This window comes from Helobdella robusta, assembly GCF_000326865.2.
Source record: "Helobdella robusta unplaced genomic scaffold HELROscaffold_16, whole genome shotgun sequence".
NCBI classification, from domain to species: Eukaryota; Metazoa; Annelida; class Clitellata; order Rhynchobdellida; family Glossiphoniidae; genus Helobdella; species Helobdella robusta.
Genome location: NW_008703893.1, coordinates 2,911,257 through 2,928,026, shown reverse-complemented (window position 1 = coordinate 2,928,026; position 16,770 = coordinate 2,911,257). Strand labels below are relative to the sequence as shown.

At 35.0% G+C, this 16,770-nt stretch overlaps 2 protein-coding genes across 2 annotated transcripts; one reads left to right on the top strand and one right to left on the bottom strand.

Annotated features, from left to right (window-relative positions):
- Positions 1 to 11,446, bottom strand: HELRODRAFT_75424 (hypothetical protein; the record flags this gene model as incomplete). Its single annotated transcript, XM_009015659.1, has 20 exons — positions 1 to 138; positions 321 to 437; positions 624 to 784; positions 1,035 to 1,200; positions 1,557 to 1,667; positions 1,764 to 1,815; positions 2,027 to 2,127; positions 2,436 to 2,502; positions 2,868 to 2,975; positions 3,278 to 3,372; positions 3,562 to 3,770; positions 3,925 to 4,028; positions 4,189 to 4,280; positions 4,852 to 4,903; positions 6,161 to 6,222; positions 6,432 to 6,518; positions 6,871 to 6,972; positions 7,847 to 7,920; positions 10,933 to 11,000; positions 11,322 to 11,446. The coding sequence occupies 20 exons, from the start codon at positions 11,444 to 11,446 to the stop codon at positions 1 to 3; spliced, it is 2,091 nt and encodes a 696-aa protein (XP_009013907.1).
- Positions 11,447 to 13,053: 1,607 nt separating this feature from the next.
- On the top strand, positions 13,054 to 16,770 carry HELRODRAFT_98248 (hypothetical protein). The gene is made up of 10 exons (XM_009015658.1): positions 13,054 to 13,194; positions 13,347 to 13,512; positions 13,601 to 13,778; positions 13,881 to 14,196; positions 14,294 to 14,346; positions 14,483 to 14,895; positions 15,022 to 15,204; positions 15,340 to 15,569; positions 15,724 to 15,911; positions 16,308 to 16,770. Exons 1-10 carry the CDS (start codon positions 13,190 to 13,192, stop codon positions 16,334 to 16,336), a joined length of 1,761 nt encoding a protein of 586 aa, XP_009013906.1. The 5' UTR covers positions 13,054 to 13,189; the 3' UTR covers positions 16,337 to 16,770.

The window sequence follows — 16,770 nt, the reverse complement described above, 5'->3', positions numbered from 1 at the left end:
TTAGTCAGTCAACCAATCAATCACAATCAATCGACCAACAACAAGCGACACCTTCTTATTCATGTTGGCGAGAATCTGCGATGACAGCCGGAATCCATTGACCATCTCATCCTTCCATTGGTTGATTAGAACACGGTCCTAAATGAGAAAAATAAATACTAACTAATCAATCAACCAGCAAGCCAATCAATCAACCAACCAACCAACCAGCCAACCAATCAATCAACCCACCAACCCACCAATCAACCAACTTGAAACATTTTCTCAAAATTCATCAAGAAACAATGCAACAGAACCGCAGACGAAAAAAAAATAATAACCGGAGATGTGATGGCGATCTTGGATTCATTTTTCATGTAGAGGACGATGCAGTTCTCTGTTTTGTTCATCTTTTGGAAATCTGGAGAAACTTCTAGAATATCTGTCATTGGTATCAACTGACAAGGGGAGGGGGGGGGACAACATATTATTATAAATAAAAATAGTAAAGTATAGTATACAATTTTTGAGCAGCGCTGTGTTTCAATGTTGTTGTTACCTCTTAAAAATACTGAGAATTGTAACAAAAATTATAGTAACGATAAATAATAATATAATACTAATGGGTAACAATTTTAACCAACCTCGACACCTTTTCCTTTGGCAATCTGCCCATCTCTATTCTTGGGGTAGAACTCCAATCGATTGGGATAAAGTTTCAGATGTTTTTTCTGCCATGTTTGAAGAACGGTCGGGCCGCCTAATTTTAGGACCTCGCCCTCCACTATGCAATCCGTCGGTCCGACTGACGTGTGAGCGATAACATAAATGACGACATAACATGTGTAAAACATAGATATTACAGAACCATGTGACAGTATAACTTCGACGGCAAAGATGTGATAGAGCACGAATTGATAAAGTAACACAGCAAAGACATTATGAATTGAAAAAGTAATAGAGCAAAGAAATATAAAAAAAAGTAAACCAGCAAAGATAATAAAAATATCAAATGAATCGTCATTGAGAAATGAGAAACCATTATAGCAGCTAACAATGTTCATCATTCTCATCGGCTTTTGGCCTCTGCTTCCTCTTCATCTCTGTCTTGTCAGCATCCTGGTTGATGGCGTCGAAGACAGTCTCAGCAATCTCCTGCTGCCATCTCTCTGATACCACTAGGTTGAAGTTTTTGTACAACTCCTGGTCTGCCTCTGTTATCTGTCAGTGTTTCGGTGGTGGTAGTGTGGCGGTAGTAGTGGCTTTTGTAGTGGCTGCAGTTGCTGCTGATGTATGTGTGTGTCGTATGTAATAACAGTAGTTGTCGCATGTTGAATGTAGTAGTAGATGTCGTTGCGGTTGTAGGTCGATGTACGTGTATGTGTTTGTGTGATCATGGTCTGTCTACGCATATCAGCGTTTTTAAAATCGTTGGTAACTTATTCAGTATTCCTGTGAAACCAATGCAAAGAGAACTTGAATAAGTGAGATAAGAAGGCATACAAAACATACGAAAACATACAACAAGAACATACAACAAAAACATACAACAAAAACATACAAAACAGTATACAAACCTTTATCCCCTTAGTATCTTCCTCATCAAACGACCCGATGTCAAATGCATCGGCGGCATTCACCTCACCTCGCGGGGGTATCAGAGGGGGCGGATACTTCTGCAGGTACACCTATTTGGGGTGGGGGTGTCATAATAATAATAATAACAATAATAATATAAACTCTTTTGTTACAGAAAATAGACAAACAAACGAGCATATACATACTTGTTGCCAATCGATGCCTGCGAAAAACGGATGTTCTTTGACTTCTTGAGCCCTGACGGTTACAAAAAAAAAATAATAACAATAATAATAGTAATAATAATAATGATGATGATGATAATGACTATGATAGTGTTAAAGAAATGGAAATATAGATTATGACGACGCCCTAAAAAAAATCGGATTCACGAATAAGACGATGATGATAACGATTACGACGACGACGACGATGATGACGTCAGAAATGAAAGGTTTGGTTGGTTTACCCCCTCCCCTTGCAGCCCAATCTCTCCGGTACTTCCTTCTTTAGAAGGTTTTCTAGGAGGTTCTTCATCTCAGTCGACATTGAGTCAGGGAATTCCAAGTCCTATAAATAGATTTTAAACACTGACGTATATACACATAGACAATGAAGAAGTATATGTATACATATACAAACAAACGAACGAACAACGAACACCCAAACGAAATAAATAACTAACTAACCAACAAATAAGTAAATGAAAATACACGAGCACATTCAAGAAAATGTACATAGAAACATATAAGCTAGAAACACATACATGTACATACATATGTACACACACGAATGAGTGTACATACATACATATACGAACAAGGTTTAACGTCAATGTACACACACACATATATACATACGTACATACATATACGAACCAGATTTAATGTCAAACTGTCAATATCAGAGCGTTCTTTGGTTTTATGTTGCCTGAAAGGACTGTGCCTAAAATCGCAATTATCATCGCTGGTATTTTTTATCATCGTAACAACTTCATCATCATCACCATCCTAGCCACTGTATTCATTATATTTATCGTAATCGTCATGTTTGTACGCACACATGCAGTAAAAACACACGAACGCATAAAGAAAAATACAAAGAAACATACACAGAGAAAGATACAAATACACAGCATACAAAACAATGTGATACAATAAAAGAGATACACACAGTATATAAAACAAGGTGATACAGTTGAAAGATACAAACAAACACTATACAAAACAAATCGATACAAAACAATACAAAGATACAGACAAGAGATACAGACATGAGATAGATAATTGATATACAAATCTCTCTCTCACCCTCTCAGCAACTTGTATATCATACACCCGAGTGAGAACCAATCAGCGCTAGAGTCGTATGCCATGCCCTTGGCCAAGACCTCCGGGGCCATGTAACCATGCGTGCCCCTGTCACGTGATAAAGTGATGCCATGTGACGTCATAATGCGATGTCACGTGGTGTCTTGACATATCACGATGACGTTACACGATGTTGATGAAGAGAATGATAATGATGAGAGTGATGATGACATGAAGAATGATGATAATACCAAATGAAAGTAATGTGTACACAATATCGCTAACAGTGAAAACAGAACTTCTTCTTTTTTTTACTACTACGACTACTACTACTACTACTACTACTACTACTACTACTATTACTAATAAAAATAATAATAATAATAATAATAATAATAATAGAGGCTAACACGCTGGCATGTGGTTTCTTCATGCCAAAATCACAGGCCAGTCCGAGGTCAGATATCCGCAAATGTCCATTCTCGTCCAGTAGTATGTTGGCCGGCTATCATCATCATCATCATTATTATCATTGTTATTATTATTATTATTATTATTAGTTGTTGATAAAAATGTCAAAAAACAACGACGACAGTTGGTTGGCAACCAAAGAAACCAGCCAGTTAGCCAACCAGACAAACAGGCAGGCAGACAGACAGACAACCAAACGAACAACCAAACAAACCAACCAAACCTTCAAATCTCGATAGACAACAAATCGGTTGTGCATATGATCGAGACCGAGGATAATCTCAGAGCAGTAGAACCTCACCTCAGACTCAGTGAACATGCCATGCTGTGAGAGGTGGTAGTGAAGGTCACCGCCGTTCATCAGGTCCAGTATGAAGCAGAGCTTTTCAGGAGTTTGGAATGCGTACGTCATGCAGACTATGAAAGGACAGCCTTCCTAGTAGAGGATGGAGGAGATGGTTGGAGAGATGATGGAGATGACGATGGTAATGATGATGAAGATGACGGAGGAAATGATGGAGAAGATGATGATGAAGATGATGATTAAGATGATGATGAAGATGATGATGGAAATGATGACGATAACTGACCCCTATGCTAACGGATGCCAGCATGTTGCGTTCGTTCAACGACAGCGTCTCTCCCTGCTTCATCTTTATACGCTTCTTGTCCAGGCATTTCATTGCATACCTATTGGACGCAATAAACTAAACGGACTAGCAAACAAACACGCACACATACATACATACAAAATGCATACATACAAATACAGATACATACAAATACAGATACAGATACATACAAATACAGATACATACAAATACACAAACAAACAAATATAGAAACCTACATTTTTCCAGTGTCAGCTTTCCTACAGCCATAAACTTCACCGAACCCACCTCGTCCGATGATTCGATGAACGCTGAAGTCATTCATAGTTAACTGTGGTGATGAAGATGACGACGACGACGATGATGATGATGACGTTTTTCACCATCCGAAAAATGAGAGAGAGAGAGAGAGAGAGAGAGGAGAGAGAGAAAGAAGAAAGAACGAGAGAAGGAAAAGAAGTAAAATGAAATATGATGATATTGGACATAACGCAAATGATGGAGGATGTGATGGGAAAAAAGATTGTGATAATGCGCCAAGCACAATTAGAACGCTAAAGTACTTAATAAATAACCTGGCAAATAAATAAAATAAACAAACAAATATAAATAGAAAGAGAGAGATAGAAAGAGAGAAAGAGAGAGAGAGAGAGAGAGAGAATGAAAGAGCAAACGACCTTTATCACATTTATTTTTAAATCATTTTTTCTATTTCTACAGGTGCATACCAAGAAAATTATATACAAACATGCATTGAAGATAAATATTCACATCACTCACTCATTCATTCATTATTGCCTTCATTCATTAATTCATTTATTCATTCATTTATCCATCCACTCATTCCTTCATTCCTTTATTAATCTATCCACCAATCCATTAATTAAACATTACACTCCAACCTGAATATTCAATTCCAGGTTTTTCCACTGACAAAATCGTATGTACTTGTCACTGTGCATGATGGCGGTAGTAATGATGATGATGATGATTGCGACGACAGCGATGATGATGATGATGGCCGAGACGGTAGTGATGATGATGATGACTAAGGCGATAGTGATGATGACGATCGCGATGATGATAGCATCCCAGTTAAGAACTTGCAATGATGCAAGTGACTAAGACAAAACAGCAGACCAAAGATGAATATGACGGAAACGAAAAAAAAAAAAAAACTAAAACGACGAGGACGTCCGTCGCTGATGGGAAACTGAAGTCGTACTCACTCAATGACATAATCTTAATATAGACTAATTAACATAATCTTTTAATTAACATCATGACGTCAGACATAGATTCTCGACTGTGTGACATTTTAATAATTATAATAATAATAAGTGCATTCCTGGTATATTTCTTTTTTTTTTCCGTGTGCAAGTAAAAACCAACATCGCAGTGCAAAATTCAACTGTACACACATACAATCATACATGAGAGAAAGAGAGAGAGAGAAAGAGAGAGAGAGAAAGAGAGAGAGAGAGAAAGAGAAAGAGAAAGAGAGAGAGAGAAAGAGAGAGAGAGAAAGAGAGAGATGGAAACAGATCGAGAGAGAGAAATAGATATACATACATTCATACATGTATGCATTTTATCCACTGTTCCTACAAAAGTATTCTGTATTTTTGTTGTATATGCAATGGATTGTTACGTACGTACGTATGTATGTATGTGTGTGTGTGTGTATGTGTGTGTATGTACGTACGTATGTATGTATGTATCTGTTGGGAATTTTATATACAAAAGTGCCTATTGACATTAAAATCAATGTTTAAAGATCATTTGTTCATCATTTAACAGTTTTCAGGCTAGAGTGTTTCATCATTAGCTTTCATGATGACTAATTCATTCGTTCATGTACACTTTCTGTCTTTCCTTTTCATTGTCTAATTTTTTATTCTCTCTCTCTCTCTCTCTCTCTCTCTCTCTCTCTGCCTCTCTCTCTCTCTCTCTCTGTTTCAATTCAAAGTATAACTTTGCGAAAGAACATCGTAAATACGGCATCAAATTAAAAACTACGCGCTACAACTAAGTTCATTATTTATTTACACAAGGCTACCTTTTTCCCTCATCATAAAACGAGAGAAAAACTGAATGAACGAACGAACGAACGAATGAGTAAATGAACGAATGAGTAAATGAATGAGTGAATGAATGAGTGAATGAATGAATGAGTGAGTGAACAACAGGGAAAAATGGTCAAAATGAAACCTTTCTAGAAACTTCTCAAAGAGGCTTCCGCGTAACATGTCTTTGATTTCGTTCAAGTATGGCTATTTGTGTACGTATGTTTACATGTTTGCGCGTGTGCGTGTGCATTTCATAAAACCATGAGAACAAATATAACTACAGCATAATCCCAGCTACTATAGTATTATAACGGACCGAACAATGACTACAATAACAATTAATTATGGATTTAAATCACAATGATTAATAACTATAATGACTGTGATGACGACGACGATGACGATGACGATACCTCGAATATATTAGCAGCCAGTTTATGAGTTCTTTGAGCAAGAGTCAATGCCTCAAGTGCCTGATCAATTGCTTCCTTCGAGTACGACTGCAAGAAAGGTGGGTGCAGAGCTAATTAATATTTATCGCAACAGTACACGCCTGAGAACTAGCGCTATGAATAGAAAACACCACAACAAAGCTAATATCCTAAACCCAGCAAATATCCTAAACCAAGCAAATATCCTAAACCAAGCAAATATCCTAAACCTAGCACCTATCCTAAACCAAGCACATATCCTAAACCAAGCAAATATCCTAAACCTAGCACCTATCCTAAACCAAGCACATATCCTAAACCAAGCAAATATCCTAAACCCAGCAAATATCCTAAACCCAGCACCTATCCTAAACCAAGCACATATTCTTCCAGCGACGTGGCAGCAGCATCGAATACTCACGTGAGATTGTGATAGTAACTCTTTCATTATGAAGTTGTCGTAGATCTTTCTACCTGCCTCTATTCGCTCCTCATCTGTGTCCAAGTTCTCGAATTTCTTTACCTAAGTTGGGTACGTGTGTGTGTGTGTGCGCGCTTGTATGTTTGTGTGTGTGTGTGTGTGTGCGCGCGCGCGCGTGTGTGTACATAAATATTAATGCATATTTTGTACAAGTTTGTTTGTTCATACGGAAAAATGCTGATGAAAGTTGAAGACATTTTTGCACTACTAAGCTAATGCCAGATTTTACAAAAAAAAAATATTGACCATGCTTGAAAATGATACTAAACAAATGTATAATAATAACAACAACAACAACAACAACAACAACAACAACACACGTTTAGACGACATTTTCCCCGAGATCGGGGTTTGCCGTTTGGCTACCCATGATGAAACCGAAATACCCCTCGACGCCATTCAAATCTGTCACTCGCCTCAGTAAACAAACAAACAAACACACGTTTAGACGACATTTTCCCCGAGATCGGGGGTTGCCGTTTGGCTACCTATTTGACTACCTATGATGAAACCGAAATACCACTCGCCTCAGTATCAAATGTATATAATACATAAATACATACACGGAGACACACACATACATACACACAAACAAACAAACAAACTAACACACAAACATACAAACAAACCTATATACAATAATACAAACTCTTGTTGACATAAGTTACTGAATGATGAGGGAATAACGCCAGCCCAAATGTAATGATACTAATGATATTATTGGTAAGAGTTTGCTACATGAAAACCAATCGGTTTTATGATATTACCTAATTTGTATATCTGGATACTTACACACACTCACACACACACATACATATACACACTCACACATACACACCTCGAAACAAACAAACAAACACACACACACACATATATATACAAAGTACCAAACATACAAAACATTTCATATACAAACTTCTTCATAGAATTTTATCTGTGGAATAGGTTCCTCACAAACATTCTCACAGAAATCTTTGAATAATAAAAAGCCTGCAAAAAAGGATGAGGAAAAATATTGAATTAATTAAATTTTATTTTTTTTTAAATTTCAATTTTACAAAAATAATAAGAAAAATATAATAAAAAATATCGTAATAATCATAATTTGGAAGTGGAATTGTGAAGCATCACCAGTAACCAGTAAAGCAGAGGCTGAACATACATGATAAATGACATGTCTACATTAAAACACCTTTTTAAAACAAACAAATATACATACCAACATACAAACTAACAAACAAGCATATATACATACATACACACACACACACACACACACATACATACATACATACATACAAACATACAAACAAACAAACAAACATGCACACATACATAGATAAATAGATAGATATAAACACACAAACATGCATGCATGCATACATGCATACATCCATTGCAAATGCCAGAAGATTATCAATAATAAATGCCTACATACTCACATACAAAACAGATGAGTATGTAAAAGTGGAAAAATAGATATATACAAATACAAAATGATACACGCACACACACATATACACATACACACACACACACACACACACACGCACGCACACTAACTAACAAAAAATGTACATACACAAAATTTAAAAATTTTTACAAGTTATAAATTAAAGCTAACTTATGAATACAAACAAAATACACACCACATACACATACAGACATACATACACACACAAACGAATAAAAACATACAAATATAATAACATACAAAAGAAATATATATACATTAAAAACACAAACAAGATGGGCAAACAAATCCTTAGCAAGGCATGAAAATAAGCAAATACATGGTGTGAGTAAAAACAATAATTGATATATGGCTGTATGTATATAGACGCGTATGTTTTTGTGTATATGTGTGTACGTATGTTTGTATGTATGTTTGTTTGTATGTCTGTTTGTTTGTATGTTTGTTTGTTTGTATGTGTGTGTCTATAAATGCACCATTATTTAATTATTTTTTTCAAACATAAAAAAAACCCTACGTAGAATATTTAAAATTCATGTAATAAAAACATAGGTATAACAAAACTTGAGTACATATGAGTGTTTTATACATGTATGTGTACATATGTGTGCGTGCGTGTGGATGTGTGTGTGTACGTGTGGATGTGTATATGTGCGTGTGCGAGCGCATACTATAAAACCAATACATACATACAGACATACATACAGACATACATACATAAAAACAAACAAGCAAACAAACAAACAAATGTACAAGCTAAAACTAATAAGTTAAAAAAATCCAACCAACAAACACTCCTGGATAACTTAAATACTAACAAACATATTTGAAACATAGTTACACAGAAGAACACAACACACACGCCCACCCACACACACACACAAACATATACACATACACACGCACACACTAGCACACATAAGAACATGCCATGCATGGTCATGTAAGGTAATATTTATGGAGAAAGAAAAATTCCACTACCAATAAGAGACCAGATCAGCATGGCATATTTTAATACATACATACATACACACACACACACACACACACACACGCACACATACATACATACACACACACACACACACACACACACACATACATATACATGAAACATTGATGTGAAGATGAATCTATAACTATTATTTCAAAGTGAAAGTGATTTCAGTATTAGCAGTTGACCTTATTATGTCATACTTTTCAAATATCCAACCAACCAATCAACCAATCAACCAACCAGCCAACCAATCAATTAACCAACAAACAAATCAACCATTCAACCAACAGACAAATGAACAACTAACCAGCCAACCAATCAGTCAACCCTTCAACCAATCAATCAACCAGCCAACCGACCAACCAACCAAAGAGCCAATATAAAATGCTATCGATTTATATAGCGCAATTAAACTTAAATGAAATACTAAGAGAAGGGTGCACGTCTTCAATGAATCCAATATATGGCTGAGATAATAAAAATTCCATGAGGGTAAAAGAAAAGAAAGAAAAAAAGAAAGCAAGAAAGAAAGAAAGAGAGAGAGAATGAAAGTGACAGAAAGAGTAAGAAACAGAATGAGAGAGAGAGAGAGAGAGAGAGAGAGAGAGAGAGAGAGAGAGAGAGAGACTCAGAAATATCATGGTACCTCTCAAAGTCACTAGAGCTAACAATGCATCCAGTGATCAAAATAACTTTAATTGTAGCAACAATCACAACAACAACAACAACAACAAAAATAACAATAATAATAATAATAACAATCACACATACTCTTGAGAAGCACATGAAACCAATTAGGAAAGTTTAGAGAAAAAAAACTTTGTGCAAAATAAAACCTTATAACAATAATAACATCAGCAAAATCCATAAACCAATAATAATAATAAAAATAATAAAAAAAATAATAAAAAAAAAATAATAATAAAACAATAGTAACAATAACATTAACAATTATAACCATAAATCTGTAAAATAACCAATGAAAAAAATTCAATTCAACCTTTGAAACAAAATAGAACTACTACTACCATCATCATCACTACTATTGTTATTAATATTACCATCTATATAAGATTTAATAATAATAATTATTATTATTATTTATTTATTATTATTATTAATTATTATCGTTTATTATTATTATTATCTTATTTATTGTGAATGCAATTAAAGCCACACAGACACCAAATGATGTAGAGCAGTGTATTATAGGTTTGAGAAGGAAAAAAGATTATTATTGTGAAAAAATAACGTTAAATCATTTTTTCTTGTTCCTTCCATTCTTCCATCCTTCCTCCATTCATTCATTCATTCGTTCATACGTTCATTCATTCATTCATTCATTAACAAGTTATTAAAATTTTCAACCAATCAATTATCATTCATCCAACCAATAAACTAACCAAGGGTAAAAAAAAAAAGAAAGATATAGTAAGAAAAAGAGAGAAAGAAAGAAGAGAGAGAAAGAAGAGAGAGAGAGAGAGGGAAAAGAGAGAAAGAGAGTGATAAGAAGAAAGTGGAAATAGCCCACCTAATTTCTGGTTGAAGATCTTATCGAATGTGACCTCCCCTGTTTTCTCAAGATGTTTCTGCATGACACTCTTGATGCTGATGATGATTGTTATAACGGTGATGATGATGATGATAGCGGTGATGATGATAAGGATGGTGATAAGGATTTTGATAATGATGAAGATAATGATAATTACAATAATGATGATGATGATGATGACTATGATGAAGATTAGTAAGATGGTAATGATATTAAAGTTAAGCAAAGCCAGGCAATAATGATCATGATAAAAGAATAATAAAAAGAATACTACTATGATGTTAACCATGAAATGAAATATTTAGATGAGAAAGTTGAATCAACAGACAATTATTATGCAATCAGATCATAAATATTAATGAATTAACTCATTAACTAGCCTCGGGTCTGGTAATACAATTTTTTTGCTAGCCCGTGCAGCAGGCGTAGACTTTGATTTTTCCATGGCCATCAGGTAACTGACATCTGCCAAAACTGCTTCCAGATCCGCCATTTTGTATGTTGTTAGTCAACAGTGCAACAATAGTATCTTAATTATTTTTCTTTGTAACAAAATCCAGGATGAGAATATGCAATTATATTGAAAGATTTGACCAGTATACTAATTAAGTTGATATCAGAAATTAGTAAAATTGAAATAGTTTAGATAGGTAGGTGGGTAGGTTTCCGTAAATAAAATATGCAGGATTCAAAGTGGGAAAAGCAAAAAAAAAACGAAATAAAATAATCTATCCAACGAGATAATTGTTGCTTTTTATGTTATTTTACTTTGATTATTTTCAAACTGGGATAACCAGGAAATTGAATTAGTTAGTTAGGACATCCGTACCTAGGCAAAAAAATGAAAGACAGAAAGATAATGCAGTTTTTCTCATAGACTAGCGTTTCTAATTGACGGAAAGCATGGTTAAAATCAATTTAACAAGAAAATTAAATTAATTTAATTATTTAAATTAAAATCTTAATAATCCGAGTATCAACAGTTTGTCTACTGACAGATTTTAAAAAAATGGAGATTTTTGTAACTATTTCTTTCACTGCAGTGTTTTGTTTATTAAAAATGAAGCAATGATACGAACGAGGAAAAATTCATAATTATTTTTACAAAAATTAAAAATTTCGAACTAAAATAGACATTTTTTCAAATAAAAAAAAATAGATAATTCACTTCGGCCATGTTACGATTTGCGTGTGGAAGTAAATAATAATAATAATGCTGCTGAATGTATCCCAATTTAGTACAATGTTACTAGACGGTGAATAGTATACATAATGAAATTAAGAACATCAAACTAATTATGACAATTTAAACCTAAGCTATTGATATGTTTTAATATGGCAAATGAATTTTTCTTGTTATTGATGTTGACGGTTTTTTCAGCTCTCTCTCTTTCTCGTTCTCTTGCCCTTGCTCTCTGTTTCTCTCTTCTTCTTCTTCTTTTCTCTTTTTTCTTGTTGGTTTCCTTGTATTATGATGACCACACCTATGCATGCATTATGCATCTCTTGTGTGAGTTTGGAAAAAATAAGAAATGTCTTTCCATGATGCCTGTTATTTTATTTTGCATGCTTTGCAAGAGCTGTGTGTAAGCATTTCATTAGATGGAAGCGGTCGATGATGGCCATGGGAAATTGTAATAAATTATAATATTATAAATATTTCGCTTGTGATATAATTTTTTCAAAGGAATTCAATCGTGCAGTCGTGTTGTGTTGTGTTTGCATGCTAAATATTAGAAAAAATGTGAAGAAAATTCATGAAAAAAAATGTTTGAACGGTTGAATTTCTGATATTTGGACGGATTTTTTACGTTTTAGTTCATCATTTTGCTCTTACTTTGCTTGTCTTTTTGTAATTTTGTTAAATTAAATCATTTTTATCAATAATAGCAGCGGTTTTGTGTGCATTTTATTAAATTTGATACTATAATATTAATAAATTCTCAGTTTTTAAAATTATTTCATGCCATATTCGTAATAAAAATACATTATTCATACACCTTAATAATCAGTTGAAAAAATGATAATCATACCAATGAACATATAGAAAAAATAAACTCGCCCAACATATGAAATATTCATTGGCACTTCCGCTCATTGGTTTTTAACTTCATTGTTTTCCTAATCAAATGTATTTTTTTAGGAGCTGAGTCATTTTCTAAGAACGGCCGATTAAAGTTATGATTATTTAAGAGTTGCATTTTTTTTCTAAATTGATAATTTATTATCAGGAGCCATGGGGTACGTTACGATAGAATGGAAACATTCCTATTTTTTCTTCAATTTATTTAATTTTCTTATTCATTGTAATTAAATTTTCAATAAGATTCATTATATTAAATTCTTTTAAAATCATACTGAGTTTAGTTAGATTATTTCATTCCAACTTTTAGGGAACATTCAATAGTGGCCGCCAAAGCCTCTGTAATGGTCTATGATGAAGGAAACCGTAGGTGGGTGCCAAGTGGAACCTCTCAGGGTTTATCTAAAATCCACATCTATCAACACCCAGTCAATAATACTTTTAGAGTAGTAGGCAGAAAGTTACAGGATCATGAAGTTAGTCAAGTTTACATGGCAGTATTCTTCTAATCAATGTTTAATTAATTAAATCATTAAAAAACATTCAAATAATTATTTTTCATAGCTGGTGATCAACTGTGCCATTATGAAAGGTCTGAAGTACAATCAAGCAACCCCCACCTTTCATCAGTGGCGTGACAACAGGCAGGTTTATGGTTTAAATTTCAGTAGTAAGGAGGAGGCAGACGACTTTGCAATGGCCATGTTCAGTGCATTGGAAATGCTAACTGGGTCTTTGAATGGTTGGTTCCTTTCGTATCTTATTAGATCTTAGTTTTTTTAAGTGTTTGCTGTTGAAATGGAAAGAACATTTTATAATTCTGTATTTTTATTTTCACATACAGGTACTTCACAACAACAGCAGTTACAGCAACAACAGCTACAACAAATGCAACAACAGCAAAAACTACAACAACAACTACAGCAGCAACAACAACAACAGCACTTAACACAAGGAGCATCTTATCCTCAAATGCAACTCCACCAGCAACAAATCTTACAGCAGCAGCAACAACAGTACCAGCAACAACAACAAATGCAACAAGCTCAGCAAATGCAAAAACATTATCACCAATCTCTCTCTAATCAGCAGTCTATGAACTTTTCCACAAATCAACAACAACATCAAATGAATGGCTACAATATGGGTGACAGCAAAACGTAATTGTTATTTTATATCATGTAATTTTTTCACATTTATTACAATTTGTTTCTAATCAATCAATTGAGTAATTGATGAAATTGTGTTATCTTTCAGTCTTCAGATGTCTTCGCCAAGCCATGCAAAGTCTGACCTGCGTAGTAGCACAGGTGAAAGTTATTTTCAACATTCTCAACTTTTTTATCAATTAATTTTATAATAATTTACTATTCTAATCTCCAATGTCTCCTAGCAATATTTAGATAGAAACGTGTGAAATGTGGCACAACCATTTTTTAACCACAGATGCCCTCTACAGTCACCCATACGAAGCTGCCAGCCTACCACGCCCGAACAACGCCATCAACTGCAGCACCAACAACAGTTCCAACAGTTTTCCTTCATCTCAACAACAACAGATGCCTCCTCAAACTCTGCCCAAAAATTATGCCACCCTACCTGCTACTGGTCTCTCAACTGCTGCAATCTTGTCTCAGTCTCCACCTGTTGCGCCACCAATAGCCTCGTCAGCTGTTGTTCCTCCGGCACCTCCTCCTCCGCCACCCCCTCCAGCTGCCCCGTGTGCCCCTCCGCCACCCCCTTTGCCGTCTGAGGGGGTCCAAAGAACTCCCAAACCTGCCTCATCACCCGTTGCTGTCAACAGTCTGGCTTCTGCCCTCAAGTCTGCTCAGTTAAGAAGTGTGTCTAAAAATAATCAGGTTGATTAGCTTGTTTGTTCATAGGATGGATTTATGAAACTATGGATGAGTGAATGAATAAACAAATAAACGAATGATAAAATGAGTATGCAATCAATCAAATTTGCCCATCCATTCATCCATCAGAACACTCCCCAGTCAACAGATGACAGCAGCAGTTTGGAGCAGGCAGGTATGAATTATGCAGCGGCCACGGGCACAGTAGGCAGATCGAGCATCACAGTCGCCATGATCAAGGGCTCTGAGAATGTCATGTCTGAGATGGCCAGGAAACTGAAGGAGAGGAGAGCCAAGGCAGAAGGAACCAATGTTAGCCTGTGTGTGTGTGTGTGTGTGTGCGTGCGCGTGCACTCTCGTATATATATGTACATTTTCTTATGTGGCAGGTTGTGTCTTAACGATAAGTTTCTTCATTAATTAAACACATTTCTCATGCAACGACAGGACACAACAGATTTAACAATAAACACAACGATTGCCAACAACAACCACAACACGTCAACGACTTCATCAACCTCAATCGACTCAGCAACGAGCAACAAACATCTGAACACGAGTGGCAACAATGTCGACAACAACACATCACTATCTGCCTCATCAACTGGTCCTCTGAATGGTGTCCTGAAATCTGCGGGCAAGTCTAATGGCTACGAGTCGCCTAGAATATGCCGAAAGTTAGTTTAGAATTAGAATTTGCTCATGCATATTTGGATTGGTCGAATATTTTGAATCGAGAATAACTCTGCAAATGAACTTATAATTAATATTTTGGTCATTATTTTTATCTATGGTATGGTCATTACAGTGTCATATGCCTTAACAATAAAGCAGCAAAAGGTACCAGTCACTAACTGGTCAGGAGACGTTCAGTTTAGGCGGTGTGACTAACAGCCATCAATCGTCGTCAGCCGCGACTGATTCGAGTTGTGGTGTCGGGGACATGGAGGTCTTGAGGCAGGAAATTCTAAGTGAAGTTAGGAAGGAAATTAATAAAGCTAAGATGGAGATCTTAGATGGTGAGTATCATTTTGTAGTGATGATAGATGGTGAGTATCATTTTGTAATGATGAAAGAATGATGAAGAAAAATCTTGCAGATGATGGTTGATGCTTCGATGGTGATGTGCTGATAATAATGGTGATGTACTGATAATAATGGTGATAAAATGGATGATAAAGATGATGATAATGATGATGACGACCATGGAATGCACTCAGTGTAAGATCTTAAATGTGTGTTGAAATGAAATAAATAATGGTTACAGTATTTTCCCACAAATCTCTGTCAGGGAAAAATAACAACTCTCAGACTAAACTATTTGAATAAACAAACATACACACATACATATATACACATACATACATATGCACACACACATATATACCTACACACATACATTATATCATTCACAGCCTTCCAAGCTTATTTCTCGAAGAAGTGAATTTAAAGTTTCAGCAACGAACGACAACAACTACTGCTGCTGCTGCTGCCGCTACTGCTACTACTTTCAGCAGCTACAATGACAAAAACATCAAAGTTCAATAATTCTTATGGTAAATTGAAATAATGGAGAGGAATGGTATTGGAGTGATTGATAATAATAATAATAATAATAAACAAAATTTGCAATGTTATTTTAAATAAAAGTATTTAAGCTTTTCTGCTTTTGAATGCATGCATATATACATACACATACATATATACATACATACACACACATACATACATATATACACACATACATGCATAAGCATAAGCAAACGCTTTTTAAACTTTAATTTTAGTGAATGAGTTGTTTATTTCCATGAGGTTTCTTCAGGTAATTACTGTTTTTTTAACCACTAAATGTCTGTATGTATGTGTGTGTATGTATAT

What these genes read in the sequence shown, in the direction of transcription:
- HELRODRAFT_98248 (XM_009015658.1), top strand. An exon ending in GCTAACTGGGTCTTTGAATG is followed by an intron (nt 13,779 to 13,880) that starts GTTGGTTCCTTT and finishes TTTCACATACAG; the next exon opens with GTACTTCACAACAACAGCAG. An exon ending in TGACCTGCGTAGTAGCACAG is followed by an intron (nt 14,347 to 14,482) that starts GTGAAAGTTATT and finishes TTTTAACCACAG; the next exon opens with ATGCCCTCTACAGTCACCCA.